Raw genomic sequence first — 24,214 nt, forward strand, 5'->3', positions numbered from 1 at the left:
GCACAACGGTTCGTTCCCTGGTTTCTCGACTGGTGCCATCAGGCAACGGTTACCGCTACGAAGATACGTTTTTTACTGGTAAAATAAATGATAGATTCAATGACACTATCACTAAACCCTGTCACCAAATCAACCAATAATTTTAATTCAGGTCCTTCCAATCATTTGTACTAGGTAACAATTGAATTATTAATTATTTTGCGCTCATTCTAACGTTTCCAAAGAAAACAATAAACAATGGCCATATTGCCAACGATAAACGCTACAGAGATTATATCTGGTGCAAGCGGCCAACGGTAAACACTGCGTAGATCATTTTGTTCGTTTAAATTAGTCGTAAAATAATTGATAGATTAAATCACACGATCACTAAACTCTGTTAACACCCCAGTTTTTTATCCCGGCTCTTGCAATCATTTTTATTAGGTAACAGTTACGTTTTTAATTACTATTTATAACCGCTATTTAGAATGAACGTTTTTGTTTAAATTAGATACATTTTTATGTGTAAAGTAGATTACTTCAAACTACGCAGAAGGGTTAATTCCCTGTTTGGGTCATTCCTATTTTAGAGGCCGTTTTCCATAGTGGTAAAATTTTTAGTAGGATGGTAGTAAAAATAGTAGTATTCCCCCTACGAGGAAAAGCGGAACCTATGATGGAGAAAATAGTATGAATTGCTACATTGTGCCGACTAACCATAAATTGCCGCCTTTTCCAAAATATTGCTGACTAACCATAAATTTCCGCCTTTTTGAAATATTACTGACTAACCATAAATTGCCGCCTTTTCCAAAATATTGCTGACTAACCATAAATTGCCGCCTTTTCCAAATTATTTCTCACTAATCATAAATTGCCGCCTTTTCCAAAACATTGCTATATTACTGTCTTTTTCCGTGTAAAGAGGCGCATACTTAGCCTTTCGTGAATAAACAGGAAAAATAAAATGGGGTAATGCACTGGCCTTTTAACAAGGCGTTTTAAGTGTTCTAATTGCGAGGCCAGTACAGAATGAACATGCAAAACGAAATGTTGGAATAATACATTGGCTTTTAACCTAATTGCGAGGTCAGTACAGATATGCCCTTACGTTCAAACGAGATTAGACCAGGTTAGGTTAGGTTAGGTTTAGGCGAGGCGGGTGAAATTCCATGTCGGGCCTCTCAAGTAGGCGTTGGTAGTGGCCTACTTGAGAGGCCATTAGAAAATAAACATTCAAAACGGAACCGTGTACAATTACACGCGCCTCTGAACTAAGCGTTTGTAGTGGCCTACTTGAGAGGCCAGTAGAGAATAAACACGCAAAATTAAACTAGGGACAATACATGGGTTTCTTATCTATGTTTTTATCGTCGGCTACTTTGCCGTTCGTGAATAAATATTAAAAACGAAATGGAAGCATCACATTGGCCTTTAAACTAGGTGTCCTAAGTGGCCTAATTGCGAGGCCAGTACAGATATGTCCTAACGTTCAAACTAGATAAGTATAGGTTAGGTTAGGTTAGGTTAGGTTAGGTTAGGTTAGGTTGGGTTGGGTTGGGTTGGGTTGGGTTAGGTTAGGTTAAGTGTCAGGCCGCTCATCTTGGCGTCAGTAGTGGCCTACTTGAGAGGCCAGTAGAGAATAAACAAGCTAAATGGAATCATGGACTATTACACTGGCCTCTCAACTAGGCGTCAGTAGTGGCCTACTTGAGAGGCCAGTAGAGAATAAACAAGCTAAATGGAATCATGGACTATTACACTGGCCTCTCAACTAGGCGTCAGTAGTGGCCTACTTGAGAGGCCAGTAGAGAATAAACAAGCTAAATGGAATCATGGACTATTACACTGGCCTCTCAACTAGGCGTCAGTAGTGGCCTACTTGAGAGGCCAGTAGAGAATAAACAAGCTAAATGGAACCATGGACTATTACACTGGCCTCTCAACTAGGCGTCAGTAGTGGCCTACTTGAGAGGCCAGTAGAGAATAAACAAGCTAAATGGAACCATGGACTATTACATTGGCCGCTCAACTAGGCGTCAGTAGTGGCCTACTTGAGAGGCCAGTAGAGAATAAACAAGCTATATGGAACCATGGACTATTACACTGGCCTCTCAACTAGGCGTCAGTAGTGGCGTACTTGAGAGGCCAGTAGAGAATAAACAAGCTAAATGGAACCATGGACTATTACACTGGCCTCTCAACTAGGCGTCAGTAGTGGCCTACTTGAGAGGCCAGTAGAGAATAAACAAGCTAAATGGAATCATGGACTATTACACTGGCCTCTCAACTAGGCGTCAGTAGTGGCCTACTTGAGAGGCCAGTAGAGAATAAACAAGCTAAATGGAATCATGGACTATTACACTGGCCTCTCAACTAGGCGTCAGTAGTGGCCTACTTGAGAGGCCAGTAGAGAATAAACAAGCTAAATGGAACCATGGACTATTACACTGGCCTCTCAACTAGGCGTCAGTAGTGGCCTACTTGAGAGGCCAGTAGAGAATAAACAAGCTAAATGGAACCATGGACTATTACACTGGCCGCTCAAGTAGGCGTCAGTAGTGGCCTACTTGAGAGGCCAGTAGAGAATAAACAAGCTAAATGGAACCATGGACTATTACACTGGCCTCTCAACTAGGCGTCAGTAGTGGCCTACTTGAGAGGCCAGTAGAGAATAAACAAGCTAAATGGAACCATGGACTATTACACTGGCCGCTCAAGTAGGAGTTTATGGTCAACTACTTGAGAGGCCGTTACACGATTAAATGAGAACAAAAAGTGGAGCTGTGTTTAAAAAAGAGATTTAATGGAAATATGAAGATAAAAAATATGTACAAAATATGAAGATAAAAAATATGTACAAAATATGAACAAAAAATAAATGAGAAGGAAATATGTAAAAAAATCAAAGTATACAATGTAAAAAATGAGTAAATAAAAGTTAATTTTGAATGTAATTTAATAGTAGAAGATTCATTTCACACTGTCTTCAAGATGAGTGATGTTAATGTTGGCGCTTCTTGTAGTTTTTCTGTTGAACAACGGGATAATGAGTTTAGTTGTGATAGTACGAATAGTGATAGTACGAATAGTGACGAGGATATTTCTCAAGGGGATTTTGAGTACAACCTTTTTGAGTTCTATGAACTAACCAAAAGGCCGGAAGAATTTATGAAATTCTTGTTTGATCATCACCTGATTGCCTCTGAGAGATCGTGTCCATCCTGTGGGAACCCGATGAAACTCGCCTCGAAGCAAACCAAGTTGCCCTTAAAAAATCGCGGGGATTTACAAGCGTGGCGTTGTCGAAAGAGTATCTCTGATGGCAACACTAGACGGGAGTGTGGGACGTCCTTGTCCATAAGGAAAGGCAGCTGGTTTGAGCGCTCTCGCCTATCGATGGCAGAAATCATGATGTTAACGTATATGATATGTGAAAACCTGTCGAAGAAATTTATCAAACGTCACCTCGGAGTGAATAAAAATACAGTTTCCGACTGGGTCAGCATGCTCCTGGAAGTTGCGGAGCATGCTGCCATTACGACCAGTGAAGCTATTGGAGGTGAGGGCAAAATCGTTGAGATCGACGAAAGCAAGTTCGGCAAGAGGAAGTTTCATCGTGGCCACAGGGTGCAAGGTACCTGGGTGTTTGGTGGTGTGCAGCGCGACACGGGAGATTTTTTCATGGTCCCTGTGGAAGATCGAAGCGCTGCCACCTTAATTCCAATAATCAAACGATGGATCAAGCCTGGTACAACGATATACAGTGATTGCTGGAAAGCGTATGATTCATTAGATGAAATGCCGGAGTTTGTGCACATGAAGGTCAATCACAGTATTGCTTTCAAAGATTATGAAACGGGTGTTCATACAAACAAAATAGAAGGCAAATGGAATGCTGCGAAGAAATATCTGCCAAGATTTGGGTTCAAGAAAGGGTCTGTTCAAGGCTATTTAGCCTTAAATATGTTGAATTACAAAGCTGATAGGGATAAAAAAATATTTTTTGGTGAAATGCTTACCCACATTGTAAATTTGTATAATCCTACTAAAGTAGAATCCCTTTCTGATTCTTATTAACGCTTTTTTTGGTAATAATCAAGTAATAAAATATATCACTAGTGCGCATAAAAACGTGATAATTATTGTCTTCTTGTTCAAATCATCTTTTAGTCTAGTCATGTTAATGCCATACGGCCTCTCAAGTAGGCGTCTATAGTCGCCTATTTGAAAGGCCAGTACTGTATACCTGATAAGGCTTATCGTTTGAGCCTAAAATTATGTATACGGTTTTCGTGATCATTGAACTTACATTAGATTTGAAATCCCGGCAGAGGTTATGTTTCAATATTTGGCGCTTAAACAATTAGTTACAAGGCCACTTTAATTTGGTCCTAGTGAGGCCAGTATCTAAGGCTAGAATGATGTTGTAGTTTACTGATTTCCGTGTAGAAACAGACGAGACTAGGAGTGGCCTCACAATAGGGCGACTATAGACACCTGGTTGAGAGGCCGAGATGTGGGAAGTTCCCTTTGGTGACATATGTTTCGTTATTTTGAGCACATTAATAGTCCAAAATTTTTGTTTTTTTTGGCAATATCGTTGAGATCATTAGGTTAAATAATCAAAAAAATAGTTAAAACAGTAAAATCATACGAAAACGTGATTACGTTGCTTCTGAAATATGCCTAATGAGTATTCAAATGTAGCTGTCCATAGTATTTTCTCCGTCATCGGTGTAGCTTTTTGATGTAGGAAAAATACTACTATTTTTACTACTATCCTACTAAAAAAAATTCCACTAGCGAAGGCGGCCTCGTAAATAGGAAAGATCCCCCTGTTTTCTAGACAACGGTTACCGCTACGAAGATACGTTTTTTGATAGCAAAATAAATGATAGATTCAATCACACTATCACTAATTCCTGTCATCAAATCAATATTTTTAATTCAGCCTCTTCCAAGCACGAGATTCAATCACACTATCACTAATTCCTGTCATCAAATCAATATTTTTAATTCAGCCTTTTCCAAGCACGAAATTACAAATTAAAGGGATGTACAGTGTGTTAATTAATTAATATAAATTTTGGATAAATATGTAACACACTATCATTATTAAATTTCTGAAGAAAGGAAAAAAGGTTGAAATTAATTTTTTTAAATTTTAAAAGCAAATTTGGCTCATAAAAAACCCAGCGCCAGAAGCCTGCCTTATAAAATTTTCACAAGATGATTCGTTCAAGAATGTCTAGAATTAGTCGCATAGAAGCATGAATCTATATAACTATGAATATACAGCTCTATCATATGCCCCTTCTATCATGTCGATTTGATTTGGGTGTTACCCTCCTAGCTTTGACGCGATTTGCGTAGCTCTAATAGTTTAATTGTCCAATTCCTAAATTTAGCAGACGACGTGACCTGGTCAATTATTATTATATAGCGCGAGCAGCTTGCGTCCATGAGCGCGGATCGAGTGGGGCTATGCTTGCAGGCAGAAACTTAAAGAAAGGCAAATATTTAGTTATTTTCTTTAAAAATTCGTCGAAATGTCATTAAGTTGTGAAGAAATTTATTAACGCAAGTTGATCAAGAAATTAATTATTTAATAAAAATTAGTATTTGTTTACAGTAATTAATGATTCATTTATGTTACAATAAATTATTCATTTGTGTTGCTAAGGAAATGGCTGGATAACCATTTGTAAGATAAAAGGATAGCCGAGGGGGTAGACACTTTGGATCTCTGTGTACACCTGAGTTCAAAAGAGTTCAGCTTTGACAGTGCACTGAGTTCAAAGCCTTCGGAACTCAGAGTTCAGCTTTGACAGTACATTGAGTTCAAGACACATTGTACACCTGAATTTTCAAGTGTCTACCCCCTCGAGGATAGCAAAATGACTAGGAAACGTTTTCTTAAGTTCAGGGATAATAATTATTAAAATGGATTAATGAGAACAGAACGTTAATTTATTTAAATTAATCAAAAAAAATTGAATAATGATGGCGAAATTAATCTTTTTTAGAGATACCAAAATGCCTGTGAAACCGTTTCTTAACGTCAAGGGATAATGAAATGACTGAAAAAAACCTTTTCTTAACTTCAAGGGATAACGAAATGGCTGTTCAATCGTAAAAAAACTACAATTAATGACATTAACTACCAACGCCATCTGAGTTCAATAGTATTAAATATAGAAAACAAGTTGGGAAAACCAAAATATTACCTCTCCGAGTAGGGGAAAAGACTAGTATACGACTCAATATCGAAATACTAGAGCAACATTTTCTCGCTTTGTTTTGTCTAACGAGGCTTAAGTCATTGAAAAGTTTTCTCTACATTGTCAAAATATATAATCATCCGCTAATCCTAGGTTTCAAATCATTTATTACAAATAATATAAGTTCTATGTTAAATTTTATTCTCTGATGCATACCACTAACCCGATAACGATTATCCCTTTCACTGATCTAATTGCTACCATGATGCTTTCTTCTATTATAAAATCTAAATCTGATTATTTAAACGTGTATTTAACTTTCGGTTCACTCTGAACCGTTAATGTCCCTTCATTACAGACACGATAATCAAAACCCAAAGTTTACTCCACCTCAGGTCTCAATTATTTACTCTTTGGTTCACTAAGCCTATTGCGGATCAAACTTGATTTACCCGATAGAATCCAGGCCTTGGCTTTCTTCTTGAAATAACTAAACCAAGGATTATTCTATATACAGATTAGTATAGCTTAAGTAATATATAAACAGCCATTTCAAATAATAATATTAAAAAACATCCTTGGAATATCAAAATGAAACAGAGCTTTAAAGCTACAAAAGTACTAAATGCATCATAATTACGAAAAAGATTTCCACATATTCACTTTATATTATGGAAAAAGTGAATATTAAGGTTCTGTAGGATTTCTTAACACATCAAAACAACGCGAACTGCTAACTCGGCGCACTAGTGTGACAACGGACAGACACACACAGACAAAAAAATAGACTACTTTTAAACTCTTTCCGTATTAATTTTGAATTGAGAAAAGAGATTATCTTAAATATTAAAATACATATAATTAATATTTAATATTTTCTTCGTTAGTTGTTCGCCTTATTGAGCGTTACATCGTTTTGATAAAGAACAATTAAACATTCTTGAGAGACTTGACTAATATTGGCGTTTGAAATGAAGCATACGCCGGTTGCTTCACCTTACTAAAATAGGTAGTATATTAGGGTGTCGAACTACAGTTAAAAGCAAGAACAACCGCAATTGCGTGAACCTTGGAGGAAGACCCCTCCAATGGAAGGCTAGACGTTTCTCGTAATCCTAGCCGATCGCCGCGTATGTCTTAACCTTAAGGATGATGGTGGTGTTAGAAGCCAGGTGTACAGACTGGTGTCCATGTGGGATGGACAAAAACAAAGACCAGAAGATGGTGGTGTTAGAAGCCAGGTGTACAGACTGGTGACCATGTGGGATGGAAAAAAACAAAGACCAGAAGATGCTGGTGTTAGAAGCCAGGTGTACAAACTGGTGCCCATGTGGGATGGACAAAAACAAAGACCAGAAGATGGTGGTGTTAGAAGCCAGGTGTACAGACTGGTGGTGTCCATGTGGAATGGACAAAGACTAGAAGGTGGTGGTGTTTAGAAGCCAGTAAGTACAGACTGGTGTCCAAGTGGAATGGGCGAAAGACTAGAAGATGGTGGTGTTTAGAACCCAGTAAGTACAAACTGGTGTCCATGTGGAATGGGCGAAAGACTAGAAGATGGTGGTGTTTAGAAGCCAGTAAGTTCAGACTGGTGTCCATGTGGGGTGGACAAATGAACAGAGTTGTTAGACAGGCAATGGAGTAATAGCCTGTAAGTGGAATACAATTTCCGGGACTGTATATGCGGTCTGGAAATTGAATACACGTTTGCTCCGATTTGCAAACTGCGAACGCGGTCACGTGGGTGTAACAACGGACAGACACACAGCACGTCGAAATTAGAACCTCTCCGTGACATACGTCACTCGGAGAGGTAAAAACCTAAAATCAACTGGATTGGAGATGTCACTAACGAAATACAAGGCACCTCATTAACTCTCTGAACTAAACTGCAGATTCTACAATAGCAAATCACTACCCTTTTAAAAAGCATCTTTAAGTATATTAGGAGTAATTTAACAAACTCCCCTTCCCTTTTTTTATACCTTAAAAAAATATAATATTAAAGCACATGCTTACTATAAAAAAGGTTACTCATAGTTATTTTTGTCACGGTTATTTAAGATATAAAAGAATTAAAAACTTTCGTTTACGGAGATATCCAACGTGATTTTATTAAAACATTTAAAATTTCTTAGAGACGTTTCGGGCCGCGGCTCGTCATTCAGTCTGTTGAACTTAATTTCGTTCATGTTAATATACTACTCTACTCTAGGTTATTTTTTAGAAATTTTTAAGGGGAAGTATAACATTTGGTCGCTAGAGGGAATACCATAAGGGTGCCGCGTGTTTTTTTAATTACTAACAATGTATAATTATATTATTTATCTATTATTTTTTATAAGTTTGTCCACATTCCAATTATTATTAAGTACATAACCTGCCTCTAAGTTAAAGTTAGGTTTAAATTTTTTAATGTAGATACTTTCGGTAATCTTACGTTTATAGTAGTGTTTTTCTTTAGCTAAGATCGTTGTAAGAGAGGGTGCAGCCAGTATGGAGTAATTCAAGATGGCGGCCACTCAAGGGGGAGGAGTCGGGTTTTCCCGATCTCCTCTTTTTACCTGTCAGTATTTGATTGATTGTATAGGCTTATAACAAAAGATGGTTTTGTAGGAATAAAGACCATAATATAAAGTAAAAAAGTTATTTTCTTTTCTTTAAAAGTATAGGTTCTAATAAAAAAGACATTTTTTCAATTTATTTTAAAATGTATTTGATTTAATCTAAAATAATTCCTTCTATCTTCGTAAGGAAGATGATAAATTTTAATATTATTTTTAAATCTTACGTAAGTCATTAAGTTTTTCTTTGATATACAAGGCGTTAAGTTGTTTTCTAACGTAGAGATCCAAAACTAATCTTTCGAGATATTTAGTTTTGACTTTAAAGGTATGATAAGTTTCTTCCTTGTTTTCTTGAGGTTTTTCAGGCGTTTTTTCGTCGGTCTTGACTTTTATATTTTTGGTGTACGTCTCGGTTTCGTCAATGGTAAAGGGTATGTTTTTAGTAGGCCCACCTTGGATAAAATTACACTTAGGGAAATGTTTTAAATGTTCTTCGTAAGGATTATCGGTCGGTTTCCACGCTAGCAAAATCCCATTACATTCGAAACATTGTACTAGATCATCGGTATGGAACGAATAAAACCCCCTCTGCTTAAAGCTTTTTTATAGTTTTCATCTTGAGGCCAGGAGTAAAAAGAGTGATATCTTTGCAGCTCGGAGTTCATGATGCTGAATGAATATGATGATAGCCTTATCTGAGTTATATCCCCTTAAATTTACTACCCCCCCTTTTTTACCCCCCCCCCTTCCTTAATATATGAAATAAAAGAAAACAGTATTAAAAAAAGGTGACACATTTTTTTTTAAAAATACAAAAGAGATTACAAAGAGTATTTTCTAACAAAAGGATTAAGTTAATCTTTACGGGCGCGCTTCAACATGTTTGTAACAATGACGTCATTTTTCAAGCAATCTCGTCCAAACTGTCTCATGAATGATTTGTGGCTCTTTCTTTTTGTTCTTTGTATTATATACATAATACAATATAGTCCGCATGTCGAACTTGACAAGTTTTGAAGTCTTCTTTTGTTAAAGGACCATTTTCTTGAATTTCTTTTAACAAATTCTTTAATCGAGGGGAGAAAGTTCCCTAAAGCCAGTGAGTCAAAATAATAACCCCTTCTGTTTCCATCAAAGTAAATGCTTACCCAGTGGGACCCGTCTTTATAGTGATTGTCTAAATTTATTATAATGGATGAAGGAAACTTGTCAATTTTTTCGGGTAATAAATCACTTGGGTAAACACCTAGGAAATGTGGCGTGAATCGTAGAAAGCGTGTTATCTGATCGGCGTTCATTATTTGTTTAACAAACGATTGACGCGTTTCTATTTTTATCTATTTGTAACAAAGCCTGGAATTCGGCTAATACGATACAACTAAGAGTAGTGGGTGTGGGTTTTTCAAATCCCAATTCTAATCTTAATTGTCCTTGCTTCGTGGGACTCCAATGATCTGAATGACTCGCGTAACCGTCAGGTGTTAAGTCTAAACAGTAAATGGCGTAACCCGAGGCAAAGTCGTCCATAGAGATATTGTTCCCCTTGTCATTGTAGTGGCAGTTTGACCCCGAAAATAAAGTGTAATAGCTTCGGACAAATTGCTTTTTACTGTAGTTGGGTCTTAAGGCTCTGGATGGGTATTGTTCGGAATTGATGAATGCTGCTAGATGATTGACATTCCAATGTCCAAAGTCTCATGGGTTACTATCCAATGTTCCATTGTAAGCAGTATGCTTTACAATAGCTACTGTAATCCTTGAGGGCTGGGTACCCAGGTAGATGTTTCCGATTGATGTGTTTAAGATATTAGGCGAAATTGTAAATATTTTAGTTTCCGTTCTAGTGTAACTATATTGGGCTGGTTTAATACTTAAGGCTTGTTCATGAGCAATTAGAATTTTAGGGGCTAATTGCAACTTTAAGACGTATAATATGGCTTCCACGATGGCAGGTTTATAACCAGTGCCTGCCGCGGGAAGTTTACCCATAAGACAAAAATTAGGTTTGCTTCTGTGTAATTTTAATTTCAAAGAAACGCCGTTTATCAGATATCGAGGGATATTAAACATCTCTACGTAAAGGCTGGAATACATCTCAACTTCCTCGGATAATGCTGTAAGTTTCTGTCGTTTAACAAAACCCATATTTTCTGTAAGCGAATCCATGCTTCCACTTGTATCTTTGTAAAACAAAGAAGCCCCCAAATGAGATTCTTTAGCCGCCGGACCGTATGACGTCAGAGCCGAAAGCAAAGCCGTGTACGCGTAGTTACTAGCAGCGGGTGTTGTTGCGCAATCGCCCAGCTCCAAATCGACACGCTCAAATTGACTGTGTTGGAAATTATTTACGGGTCCAACCTCGTCAGTGGCTGTTAAAGCGGTTCCATCATCATTTACAATTTTAGTTCTGGTGTACAGCATTGTTAAGGCTGTAGCCTCGTATTCGCTACCGCTAGACGTTACTTCAAATTCAATAGGTTGGTCACCTTTCAAGGAAGTCAAAGGTTGATACGGAACCCATTTGGAATTTTCGATGGCCGTTTGAAGGGGAGGGGTGGCGAAAATATCGAAACCCGTGCTGCAAGCTTCAGTCATTTTTAGGGAGAGAAAATATCGCGAACCGTTTTGAATGAAAGTTTACGTTTATCTGATTTAAATTTGTTTGTGTTGGTTTGTTTTAGAGATTTCTTTCTCTTTGGTATTTTTCTTTTTAGCTAGTCTTTTCTTTTGTTTGGCACCCCCTCTACCGTATTGTTGTTGTACATCATCCAACGTTTCGATGAACCTTCTTTTAGCGGAAGTTTTCAGATCCTTTCCAGAGGCGACATCGTTTATAATCTCTGAAGATGTGCCCAGAAGCTGTTTACCAAGGAACTTTGCCCCTTTAATTAAGAAAGGTGATACGTATCTTCCGAAAGATTTCAAGAAGGACCCTATCCCGTGTCCATTTTGGCCGTGGCCGTGTTGTCCTTGTTTACCGACGTAAAAAGTCAGACCACCACCACCTGACATCGCTTGTTGGGTATAATAATCCGTGTAGACACATCTTTTGTTATCTAACGCGTTTGACTTGCGCATCTTAAATGAACTTTACAGTGCAACAGTCCAAACTGAAATAAAGCCGGTTCACCCATGTGATCCTTTATATAAATGCCAATCTCGCTAATATAATGTTTTGACAAAGGGACGTAATGGGGTGAGACAAAAGTAAGGCACACGGTATCCCCGTGTTTCTTGTCTTCGATGGGTATAATACGTAAGAGGGGGGCGTAGATGTTACCGACAATTTCCCCCTCTACCAGGTCGCAATAAATATATAATTGAGATGGTACGTGGTAGTTTAGCCTGGCAGGTCTATCGCTCAAACCTTGTATATTGAGATGGTCTTTGTACCTCAAGATGTCGGCTAATGATTTGTGGGTCTTGAAGATAATTTTTGTATCACCAGAGGCATCGGTTTTTAGTTTTACATGTCCCGTCGTTTCATTAATATGAAATAAAGAAGCTGTTTTTTCGCATACTTTGGAAGTATTGATAGTTTCCACAACGTGGTTTAGTGATTTGTAATGACCAGCCGGTATATTATGCAACTGATAGATTTCGTATCTGGTCAGCTTTCCATCTTTTCGTTCAACCTGGTATTTTAAGTCACATGACTTGGTGTTTTTAGGTTTTTTAAAGTTACCTTCATCCAATGGATCTTCAGGTGTTTTTCTCTTATTGGTTTTGTATATTACGTTGTAGAAGCTGTTTGTATATATTATCTCTACTAACGAAATTTCCCACTGTCCTTGTAAATTAATAGGATCCGGTAGTTTAGTGATGTAGCTACCCATAGTGTTATTAGGGTAGATGTCCATACTAGCATCGCTAGGTAGCGTTAAATAGAATTCAGATTTTCTCGACATTTTCGGCTGTTACCCAAGAGTTCTGTGATTTAGGTAAACCGATAAACGATACAAAATATTCTAATTTCCCTTTACGTTTACGTTTCTTGAGTATGGAGTCTATCTTAAACAGTTTGGGTTCCACTGTTCGAATGAGCTGATCAGAGTAAAACAACCCGCTTTTATGCTTGTCGTCCAAATCTTTCAGACGATATAACACTGGTTTTCTGAAACTCAGAATAGAGGAAATGACAAATACTTCCGTCGAGAAATTAGGTTCATAACCTTTAGAAAATTCTGGTTTAAGCTTTCTTATTCTTACGTAATCACCAACACGAAATTTGACATCTTTTTTAGTAGGTTTATTACTCAATTCAGGTTTGTAAATGTTTTTGTAGACTTCCAGAACGTTAGATGGGGAAACATTATCGGGTGCCATTTTTATTACGGAGTGATAAGAGGCATTGTAGCCTTTAACTATGTCTGGCAAATGATCTATATATCTATCAGAATTGAAATGAGTCAACATTTTGAATATTCGATGTTTTAAAGTTTTAATTAATCTTTCTACAAAAGGACAGTGGAATTTTTCTGACGTCATAGAACCGTATTTGATTTTATTTTTCTTTAGAAGTTTTTGCGTACTTGAATTAATAAATTATTTTCCTAAATCGGACCAGATGGCTTTAGGTTTGCTTTGTTCGATGATTATTTCGAGAGCTTTCGTAGCTTCGGTAGCGTGTTTTCTTTTCATGGGTACCACAATAGCTTTTCGGGAAAAGCAATCAATGCCTACCATAAGGTATCTGTAGTTATCGTTGTACTTGGCGATTGACCCCAGATCAGCTAGATCAACTTCGACTCTATCCGAGATGTTAAGTACAGGGATTTTACGTCTTTTGAATTTATTTGTAGCAGTTTTATGTAGTCTGTAAACGTCAGTGGCCTCTAGAAAGGCTTTGCCATCGTTTCTCGAAATGTCAAGATGTTGAACCGCCCTGTACAAGGGGGCTAAACCCGTGAACCCTGACCTGTGTTTGCTGTTGAGATAGGTGACCTTTAAGATTTCTTCTTTTTGGAGCTGCGATAGACCTCCCATACTGTACCCTTGGTATTAAAAGGTTGTTTCTTTAATATTAAGGGGCTGGCTTTATTGTCAAAGGTTAATCTCTTCTTCGCTCTTAAATACGTTCGGGGTCGAAGCCTGTTTTTTAAGGGTACGGAGAGAGGCGATTTCTTGATTGATGAGGGTGATGCTGAGAGAGTCTTTGATTTACTTTTTGAAGGTAGAAAGTTTTGAACAAAAGGTTGAAATTCTGTCCATCCTGTAGGGGGAATCCCCATAAGCGAACGAGTTACCCCGTATTTGTTGAAGAGCATAGGTTGTATAGTAAAATATACTAGTTGAACTATATCAGAATCAGGGATCTTAAGGTCATTCACATAAAGAACCCCCGCATCATCCCAGCGTATACTATGAGAGTTACTTGTCAAGTGATCAAATATCTTTTTCGCTGCCCCCCTATATTTCAGTGGAAAAATATTAATCCAGGTGTCGTGTTTATTCGATGGGCGGGGTTTCAAGATGTTCTGGTATCGTTTGAAGGCTTCCTCGTAAAAAACCCATTTGGTTCTTTCATCTAAAGTGGGATTTGAGATAATTAGGTTCATCTCTTTATCCAACTCTGATAACACTGCATTGTTTTTTGAAATATCATTGTTTGTTGCTATTAATTGACGGGGTGGTGGGTTAGGACTTTGTTCGTGTTGTTGTTGCTGTTGTTCTAAAGGCACTAAGGTCATTTTATTAGCGTAAACTAACTGTTTATTCATTTTGCAAATAATCCGCCTAAAAGGCTCGAAATTACAGGAAAAAGGACGCTAAAAAACCACTTCCAGTTTGTTTAGATAAAATAGCTCTTTTGTCTTTCCAATGAGTATTTTTGCAAGCGATTTTTCGAATATGTTTCTTATGTTTACACAGTTTATTATAAACGTCTGGTTTCAAATTGATCGCGCCTTGTAAGGCGTTGTGACAACACTCGCTAATTGAATCAATAATTTCTCTATTAGAAATTTTAAGAATAGATAATCTTTGAGGTTTTTTTAATTGCCCCAAAGCGGCTATTAAATTGATATTTTTAGCGGCTAAACTTTTTTCTTTTTATTCAACGATGTTTTCTTGACCTTTCTCGGTGGTGACATCGTAAAGAATGATTGAATTTCGGAAATGTTATTTAATTATATAGTTTTCTTCTTGGGAGTATAGATGACGATTTGATCTCCCGGTAAAATATTTGTTCTAAACCTTAAATCGGAATGACATTTTTGGGTTAAATCACAAAGTAAATACCCGTGTCGTTTTTCAGTCGCATCCAAATAACATTCTACTATAAATTTAGTTGTTGGGTGCCAATTGTTTAGAAAGGGCCACTTATTGCATAAGATCTCTTACGGTTTTCATAAGAATCATGTAATGAGCGTTTAAGGAAGCTGTTCTCAAGTTTTTTTCAAATATATTTTGTAAAAGGGTAATTACGAATAATTTCCTATGATGCGATTGTTTAGTAAATATTTCGGATAAAATATTATTTTTATTTTCTAACATGAGATCATCTAATACGATTAATGTTGTTTGAGTACCATCGTATATAGTGACGTCGGGTAAACCTTGAGCGTTTAAGGAAGCTGTTCTCAAGTTTTTTTCAAATATATTTTGTAAAAGGGTAATTACGAATAATTTCCTATGATGCGATTGTTTAGTAAATATTTCGGATAAAATATTATTTTTATTTTCTAACATGAGATCATCTAATACGATTAATGTTGTTTGAGTACCATCGTATATAGTGACGTCGGGTAAACCTTGACGCATAATTACACCCATTTCTTTTAATTCATCGTAACCATTCTGATATATACTATAATGCCAAACAACTTAATCAACTTTAGGTTCGAACATTTTATCCTTATTTTCTATTATTCTTCTACATAAAACTGTTTTACCTGATCCCGAAGGACCAAAAATAATTAAGTTTCCATGTGTAGTGAATGGTATCATGTCTAATACTTGAATGAAACAAATTTGTAATTATCATTCATACTTAAACACGATTAATTAAAATGCGCGGCGCGGTTCGCGAATCCCCTAAACGCGGTCGGACGCCCCCAAACGGCTCGCGGGGGGGGGAAGCGCGGTAGGCCAGCACCACAAACGCGTTGACATCATCTTGCCTTTCACTATAGTATCTTCTATAAGCCTTTAACATGATCTGTCACTATTCGAGATGGTAAATACGGTTAAAGATGCTTGTACTGATAACCAAAGAAGCTTGGATGAGCAAATAAAGAAATGCTGGGGAATTTTTCAAAAATCTCCTTAAAAGGAGATATACTTGAAGAACTGTGGTCCAATGACATGGCTTCGGACCAATTTGCCCACGAAAATTTTTACCCTTGTACATGTTAACCATCTTTGGGACACGTGTTTGATCTCGAACACGCCCTGAAAAGGTATAAAAGGCCGAGGTTCAGACCCCAAAGGCACCATTTTTCTCTCAAGCCAGCCATGTCTCAACAACAACTACCGATGGACCTTTCTTCAGCCAGGTAAGAAAAAACTTTTTTTTTTCTTAAAGCTTAGTTTTTTAAGAGAAGACTTAAAATCTCTCTCTCTCTATAGTTATGTGCATGGTGTTGAAACACCATATTCCCCCTGTGAGTTTTCGGACTCACAGGGGACATCTCGTTCCGGGACACCCGAACCCTACCCCGAACGCCCTCAGTGTGTCGTCGGGCCGCAGCGGCGTCAGCCCAGCCCGGCACTCTCTACTCCGCCACCTAGCCCATCACCGCCACCGAGTCCATCGCTTCCGCCCACCCCACCACCGACGCCCGAACCCCTGCCTGCGTATCAACCTCTCCCGGCTATCTATTATCCATGGTTAGCCATGCCTCGGCCGGGAGAGGCTGATTTCAACGTCAATAGTGACTTGTAAGTCAACCTTTTATCTTTGGGGGTAATATAACGCGAAATTATAATTTCTGTTTATTCGTAGCCTCATCTATCAAGTCCAATTGTACCTGGCGGTACTTTCGGAGGTCATTGGGGATAATGACTACTTAAATGACCTGCTGAATCAAGTTCGGCAGGTCATTTATAATCACACAATTTTCGTCCCCGATGAGTAAGTATTTTTAAAAAGGGTTTATTCCGTAAAAATTTTAAACTAAATTTTATAATTTTTTTTATTATTACAGCCTCCTGGCCTTCAACTGCCGAGGGTTCCGGTAAGCTAAATACATTTCTTTCTCCTATAAACACAATATTAACAAGTAATAACTAATTTTACTCTCTCTCTCTCTCTCTCTTCCTCAGTGTAACCCTCGAGCTAGGGCAGTTAGCCCTGTACCGCCGGGTACGATTTTTGGAGGTGCCGCCGGCTGCCGCACTAGTGTTCGAGAACTGGGATGACATATTATTCCAAGGGTTCTCGGCACTAGTGCAGATCCTCAGCCGGCCGTGAGGAAGTGGGTGGGCGGGTGTAAAAAAAATTAAATGTAAAAAAAAAAATCTTTTTTGTAAATTTTTTTAAAAAAATCTGTAATTTTTAAAAATAAATAAATTTTGTTTTGGCTTTATATACTTCTCTTTATTTAAATTAAGCTTAAATTTTTACCTTCAAAGTTTTAGTTTATTTTTCTAAACTCTAATTTCATAGGCTTAAATAGTAAAAGAAAAAAGATAGCTTAAAAATGTATGATATGTATTTAGAAAATATAACAGTTTTTCGGTTCAATTCAATTTATTTTAAACATAATACAAATAAAATTAAAAATGAGTTAGTAGATGCATACGGGTTTTTAAATAAGTTATTTGACCCGAAATTATAGAAAATAAATTATAATTATAAAAATAATTTTCAAGATTTTCTTCTTGAAGAACATTGTTGAATTTCGTCACGACCTGGTACGACGTTATAAAGTTGATGAAGTACCCCACCACAGCGTCGAATTTCTCAGGTTGGTCATCTAAGCAAGATATATGATCGGGGTCTCCGTATAAATTGTCATACTTATCATTATAAAATTCTATAATGATATCCGCCATGTGTGTAAACTCAATTGCATGGTTATTTATCTTGACATGATGCTCCTTTACAGCTCCTGAAACGCGGTTCAGAGCTGCTGTTTCCATACTGGTCAAAACAATAGAGTCCTCCTTTATTAAGTCTTTAATGTGGCATGTGTTATGGTATGCCACAACTGTTGTCTTTTCATTAGAAGTATCGTTTAAAACGATTTCAAAATTGTTGGCTTCATGGGCGGCAGTCCAACCTGCTAAAACGGGTAAGCGCGGCATCAGCTTTTCGCAGGTTTCCGTAGAAATGGCGAAGCTTTTTACTGATTGTTTCCGGCATAGACGAACCTCAGGATCCAGGGTTCCGTTCACGAATCCAGTTGTTAAAAACAACTCTTTAGATATATGGAATCTCCCGTTAATTTTACGTTCATTAGTTACACCTATCTTCCTCTTGGGAGCTTCTTTATTTTCCATCTTGCAGGTTTAAGGTCTTCTCGAATAATGATACTCTACTCTATTGAGTCAGGGGTTTTTATACTAAATTTCTTACGTAGCTATTGCGAAATATCTATTGTCCTTAGCTCTTCCATTGTTAGACTGTAGGCGTATTTTTATGTCAAAGTTCTGAAACCATAGATTAAGGAATTCCAGCACCCCCAAAATCAATAAAATAAATAATACAATAAGTAGTTTTTGGGTATTAATCTCCAAGATCTGACGAATTCTCGACATCCTTTGTGTACTTGACTCCATAACGACTTACGAGTAAATAAATTATACAATAGTAAACTTGACCTATTATATTAATAGACCTGTCAATATTTGATTGATTGAAGAAATACTTTCTTAACAATACATCTTCACGTAATGTCGTAAAAACCCCGCTAATGGAATGACGCATCATCTCTTTTGTTACAATCCATTTGTTGAACTACCAAATCTAGCCTTTTGTTACCATCTGCCACCTTTTAAAATCACTCGGCTGTCAATCTTATGTCACCTATTGTTGATTGACAAACAATAGTAGACGTGTTTAAACACGTCCGGAAGGTCAACGTACCATTGACCAATAGAAGCTTAGGTAACCTTCCATCCCCCCCTGCTAATAAGCCTAGAGAAATTTAGTATAAAATAACGCGAGAAAAAATCAGAATATCGCATTCGTACTTTAGATCTCGTAACATCAAGATGGATCCCGAATAACTTCGCTGGAATTTGGATGAATTAGCTGTAAATAGGCCTTGGCCCCTAACTTCATTATACAAGTTTTATTTTTTCCTATGTGCCTATTTACACATCGACCCTGCTAATGTACCCTCAAGTTTACCCACTTTTATTATGAATGGAGGTTTAAATATAATTCAGACATTCCTTGATGTCATTGAATACATGAGAACCGTCCCTAGAAGACTGCGATACAATTGACCAACTAAACGACTTAAGTAACTTAATTCCTAGACCTTTAAATATTTCCTACGCCGAACGCATCGAAAGACGCCGGAATGAATTACTACCCACTAACCAGGAAGAAACCTTAATCGCCGATTTCAACAACCCACAATACGATATAGAGATGGCGGCATTTTTGAATCAGGAATGTCAACAAAACGACCCTTTTGAGTACCTGTCTCTGAACTTCTCCGACTACCTACCCAGTGAACAGGAGTCTCTCGTGGACTCGGAAGAAGCCGAGGCCGATGCGTACGATCAATGGGGTGGCGGCTGCCCCCCTTCACCTATTCAGAATGTCCCTTATTGCGAAATCTTGGAACAGAGCGAAAAATTTTATGGGCAATTTAATATGTACGGTAGAGAATTAGTTCTAAACATCACTGACGATGCCGTTGACAGTATAAGTAGTATTACAGAGCACGTGTTAAATGAGTACAGAGCAACTGATTATGTCCAAATAACATTGAGAAGCCTAGGTGTAAATTGCAGGTCTGAATTGCAACGACTGGTGCTTTAAATGGATGCGTCCAACAGTTTGTCACGGTAGCGAAAAAACATGTGGGTCATGTTTGCGAAAATTCTGGGGTGATGATTGTTACAATAGTCATTTGATCCCTGCAGGTAACAAAAAACCTCTTTGTGAGAGGCTCTACCTTTGTAAAAATTGTTTTAAAACAATTGATTTCGCAAGCCGCAAGACTAACCACACTTGTGGGGAGATGTTTTGTCAAGTATGTGGAAAACATCAACCCAGTGATCATTTATGCTACATTCAAGTGATAAAGGACAAAAACCCCAGCGTTATCCCCTCGAAAAAACCTCGTCGTAATATACCGGAACTAATGTATGTTTTCTTTGATGTGGAAGGCATACAAACAAAAATATGTCAGGAAAAGTTGGGGGCGTATGAACATCAAGCTATCTTATGCATCAGTATCTCTGTTTGCGAAGATTGTATGGAAGAACAATCCCTAGATTTTAATTGTATTAAATGCAACCAATTTGGACCTCGCAAACAACGTTTCACTGGTGGAAAACCTATAGCTGCGTTCCTAGACTACTTGGTCAGCTTATTCGACGTGAAGAAAGTCATTGTATTATCGCATTTTGGCAGCAATTATGACAACCAGCTATTAATTAGGGAAATAATTAACCGAGACGAGAAATTTGTACCTGAATCATTGAAAATTAACGGAACTCGAATTTTAGAAATGAAGCTATCGAATCTATTATTCCTTGACTCGTACAATTTTATTCCCGTCGCTTTATCTAAGTTTGCAGCTACTTTCGGCCTCCCTAATGCTGCTAAAGGGTACTTTCCTCATTTCCTTTTCAACGTAGTGGATCACGAGTTTGATATTGATAGACAGGAGGAGACTAACTACGTGTTAGAAAATACTTTACCGCCTACAGAAGAAGTCAGTACTTTACCAGGAAAAACTTGGACGCCTTTATGAAATGGCACAACTCAGAAGTCTGTAAGGGTAAAGGCTTTAATTTTTTAAATGAGCTTTATCATTAGTGCGAAAAAGACACTCAACTCCTATTTTTAGGATGTTTAACTTTTCGGTCCCTCCTACTAAAAGTTACGAGCGTAGACCCATTTAATTGCGGATCAGTCACCCTGCCTGGTGTCTGTTCTTACGTTTTCCAGAAAAATTATCTCAAATCGAATTCACAATAGTGAATTCAATATCATTATTACTTACGAATATGGGGACGGGACTTGATGATATTGGCGTCGCAATACACTCATTTTGCTCAACTAACACTTGCGATTCTTTACTGAGCGAACACCATGCAACATCTCTTTCTTGGCTCTTTTGTAGCTGAAATGTTCGCAGTTAAATAACTTAAATCATAAAACAATTTCTTGCGAAACAAACTAACCTCTGTGTTGGCAGTAAAAAACGCTTCATTCAATTCAATGTTCCCTTCCACAGCTACGATCCCTATAATGCTTAAGACCTTTTTTCTAGTGGTGTAAGATCAATATCATCAGGCCTATCTCCACCACCAGTTATGTTCTTTTGCCTCTTTCCAGTCGAAGCTTTAGATTTGGTTTCAGATTTCCAACTTTGCCAACACTAGGAATGAAATCTCTTAGGTCTCCATGTTATTAATTCTTAAATAAAATATTCAAATACCTTTTTCCATTTTTTAACATCTTTTACTGGGCCACTCCCTTCACTATTTAGTCGAAGTGTTAAATTGTCCCATAACTTGTCTAAATCTTTTTTTGTGAAGTCCGCAGTTAGTCTACTCGTTACTAACCCTTCATTACTTTCCATAAAATCAAGCATAATTTCACGTTGCCGATCACTAACTCTACCCGATCTTTTAGCCATTATTCAAAACAATTTAACAATATCAAATTTAGCAATAAAACAAACTTCTAACAAGAAAGTACACCAAGGTTTAGTGATAAATAAAGTCGGAGACAGACGACAACAAATACTATGACCACGTGATGTAAATAAAGGCTTGAGAGCTTCTCTCATTCGCTAGCGCGTCCGGAAGTTGAGAGGAGAGAGGTAAGGATTATTTTCTCTCCTTACGCTAAGGACAGGTTAAAGATTGACTCTCGGGTAAGGAGTAGAATACGAATTTCGAGTAAAAATGGGTTCGATCCGTACGCGATCCTTAAGTTTTCTCCTTAGCGTCTAAGGAACGTTTTCTTAAGTATCGGAGTAGAATAGCACCCCTGGTACTTCTTCCGAAGGAACATAAGAGGATCCATCATCATCATTGGATGAAAATGAGGTTTTCTCCAGACGACTCGGTCTGCGCTTCTTGGTCTCTCAACAGTCGTTGTCTTCGTTCTCGTCGAGTCTCACGACGTTCGTCACCAGTACTGACTCCAGCGTCCTGAAGTACAGGTATGGACTGTGACGAGGTAGAACTTGCAGATGAACTACTTGACGTTGAGGATGACTGGCTTCCGTCAGGTTGGCAGACATCTTTATTCGACCAATGCAGCTTTAAATGAGCGATATTCTCTATTCCTTTCTTTTCTCCAGTCTCTGGGTCTTCTAGTTGATATCGCAAGCGGTCTAGCTTCTTCGCGATTTTGTAGGGACCATCCCATTTGGGACATAACTTAGCGGCGACATCACGTGCCGCTTGAGACAAGGGATGCGTCTCCTTCCACACAAGCGCACCAACGGGAAAATCAATCCCTTCCCGCCTTTGATCATAGTAGCGTTTCTGGTGTGCTTGCGCTTTCTTGGCAAGCTCTTTAGACAAAGCAAGTTGCTTCGCTAAAGCCGAGAGCGATGCGGACCTTTCAACAAAGTCCGCTACTGGCATACCCACGTCCAAGTCCCAGGGAAATCTCGGTTCATTACCCATCTTCAGGTAGAAAGGAGTTCTTCCTGTTGTTGTATGTGTAGTCGAGTTGATGGCGAACTGAATAAATGGAAAGTTCTCGTCCCATCTTCGGTGATCTCGACCAACGAACATCGAGTACTTGCTGAGGCTGGTTCCACGCCGTAGCGGCTACAACGTCTCGGCAACCGGGTCGTTGCAACTTCTTGTTTTTGAGGTTATGTTTATGTCTAATTTTCTCTCGCGCATGCGCGTTTTCGTTTTGTATATAAACGGGTCCCGGCAAAGCCATAGGCACTGCTTTATGTATATTACTAATTACTACCGTTAATTATCTTTTGCTCTTATTATAATGATGTGCAATGAATAGAGTAAGGTGTGAGCTTTCATTTGGTATATATTTTATTATATTTCAGGGTGCAGGTAGTATTCTTCAAAATAGTCTTACTTTGTAGTTATGTTAAACAAAGCCAGTTTTTTAGGGCTTCGTCTGCGGTTTATCTGTAGTTTATTTCCTGTTAGTAATGTGTAATACCTATTGCAATAATACTATGTTAAATAAAATTATGATAACTTTGCATATTTAACAGCAATTAAATAAGAAAAGAAAATGTATGCTTCGCCTCTAGCAAAGAAATAAGTAGTAATTTTTTATCCAATTGGGAAAATATTTTATTATCTTAAATTGTTCTTTTTATTTCATTTTTCTTCAAAATAAACTTAAAATACCGTCACCGTCCACCAATCCATCCTCTAGGGACGGTCTAGAGTCCTCCGTTGGTTGTTTCAATCTTGGTCTCTTTTGACCCCTAGACCGTCTTAGGGGTGGCGGCTGAGTTGGTGGTGGTGCCATGGATGGTACGGTGACTGGGAATTCCTGAGGTTGGGGAGGTGCAACAGGAACTCCGGATGGGGTCGATGTTGTTACATCCATCGATTCCACGAAAAGGTTTAGAAACATCTCCTCCCCCCCCTCGGTTCTCAGTGGAGGTTCTCAGGTCCCATAGCTGCACTTAACGCAGTGCACGCTGACACAATATATTTATTATATTTTCATTCTCTTTATTTATAAATAAAAGTTTCTTATATTACTCAACTGCATCACCCCACCGCATTTGCAGAATTTTTCCTTCAGTTTCCCTACATTCGGAAGTACCTCCACGACACCCCTTCCCTCCCTGCATACCATTTCATTAAAGTACAGTACATGTTGTGCATGACTTGCATGGTGTTAACCATTTCCTTGAAGGTGAAATCTAACTCGGACGCTTGGCCACGAGTAAATTAAAATGGCTTTCGTCTACGTACTACCGTTGCTAGTAATTTTGCGCTTTCCATTTTATTACACAAAGTTCCGTATTTAAATAGAAAATATTGCCGGCTTGAATAATGTGATAAGAAATTATTAAGGATTAAATTAAATAAAAACTTTACGAAGGATGTTAAGTTTTGATAAGTGTAGTCAAAGTTCTCCAACTTTCGTTGTCTTTATTGTATTATTTTTGTCTTATTTATAAAAAAATTAACAGGTGTTAACAAAAATAAATAGGGGAAAGTGTCGGACTCTCTCCTTCGTCTGTGACATGCATTTGGAGGGGTGAATGCATACTCGCGAAATCTGTTTCATCCCCCTCGCCCATTCACCACGTACCTAAGACAATTTGTGATATTGCGCGTGAAGAAATAGTGCGG

The 24,214-nt window shown here is 38.0% G+C and overlaps 1 protein-coding gene and 1 long non-coding RNA gene across 2 annotated transcripts; both read right to left on the minus strand.

Moving 5' to 3' along the window:
* Positions 1 to 2,767: 2,767 nt before the first annotated feature.
* LOC149663409 (uncharacterized) lies at positions 2,768 to 3,584 on the minus strand. The gene is made up of 3 exons (XM_089842212.1): positions 3,451 to 3,584; positions 3,178 to 3,375; positions 2,768 to 3,013 (listed from the first exon to the last, which is right to left on the minus strand). Exons 1-3 carry the CDS (start codon positions 3,519 to 3,521, stop codon positions 2,956 to 2,958), a joined length of 327 nt encoding a protein of 108 aa, XP_089698338.1. The 5' UTR covers positions 3,522 to 3,584; the 3' UTR covers positions 2,768 to 2,955.
* A 32-nt stretch (positions 3,585 to 3,616) lies between these two features.
* On the minus strand, positions 3,617 to 4,737 carry LOC149663410 (uncharacterized). Its single transcript, XR_016368545.1, has 3 exons — positions 4,005 to 4,737; positions 3,855 to 3,941; positions 3,617 to 3,755 (listed from the first exon to the last, which is right to left on the minus strand). It is a non-coding gene; the product is annotated as an uncharacterized LOC149663410 (long non-coding RNA).
* Between the last annotated feature and the right edge of the window lie 19,477 nt (positions 4,738 to 24,214).

This window comes from Phalangium opilio, unplaced genomic scaffold, assembly GCF_054372755.1.
Source record: "Phalangium opilio isolate 3A_F unplaced genomic scaffold, DU_Popi_V2 ptg000062l_1, whole genome shotgun sequence".
Classification (NCBI taxonomy): domain Eukaryota; kingdom Metazoa; phylum Arthropoda; class Arachnida; order Opiliones; family Phalangiidae; genus Phalangium; species Phalangium opilio.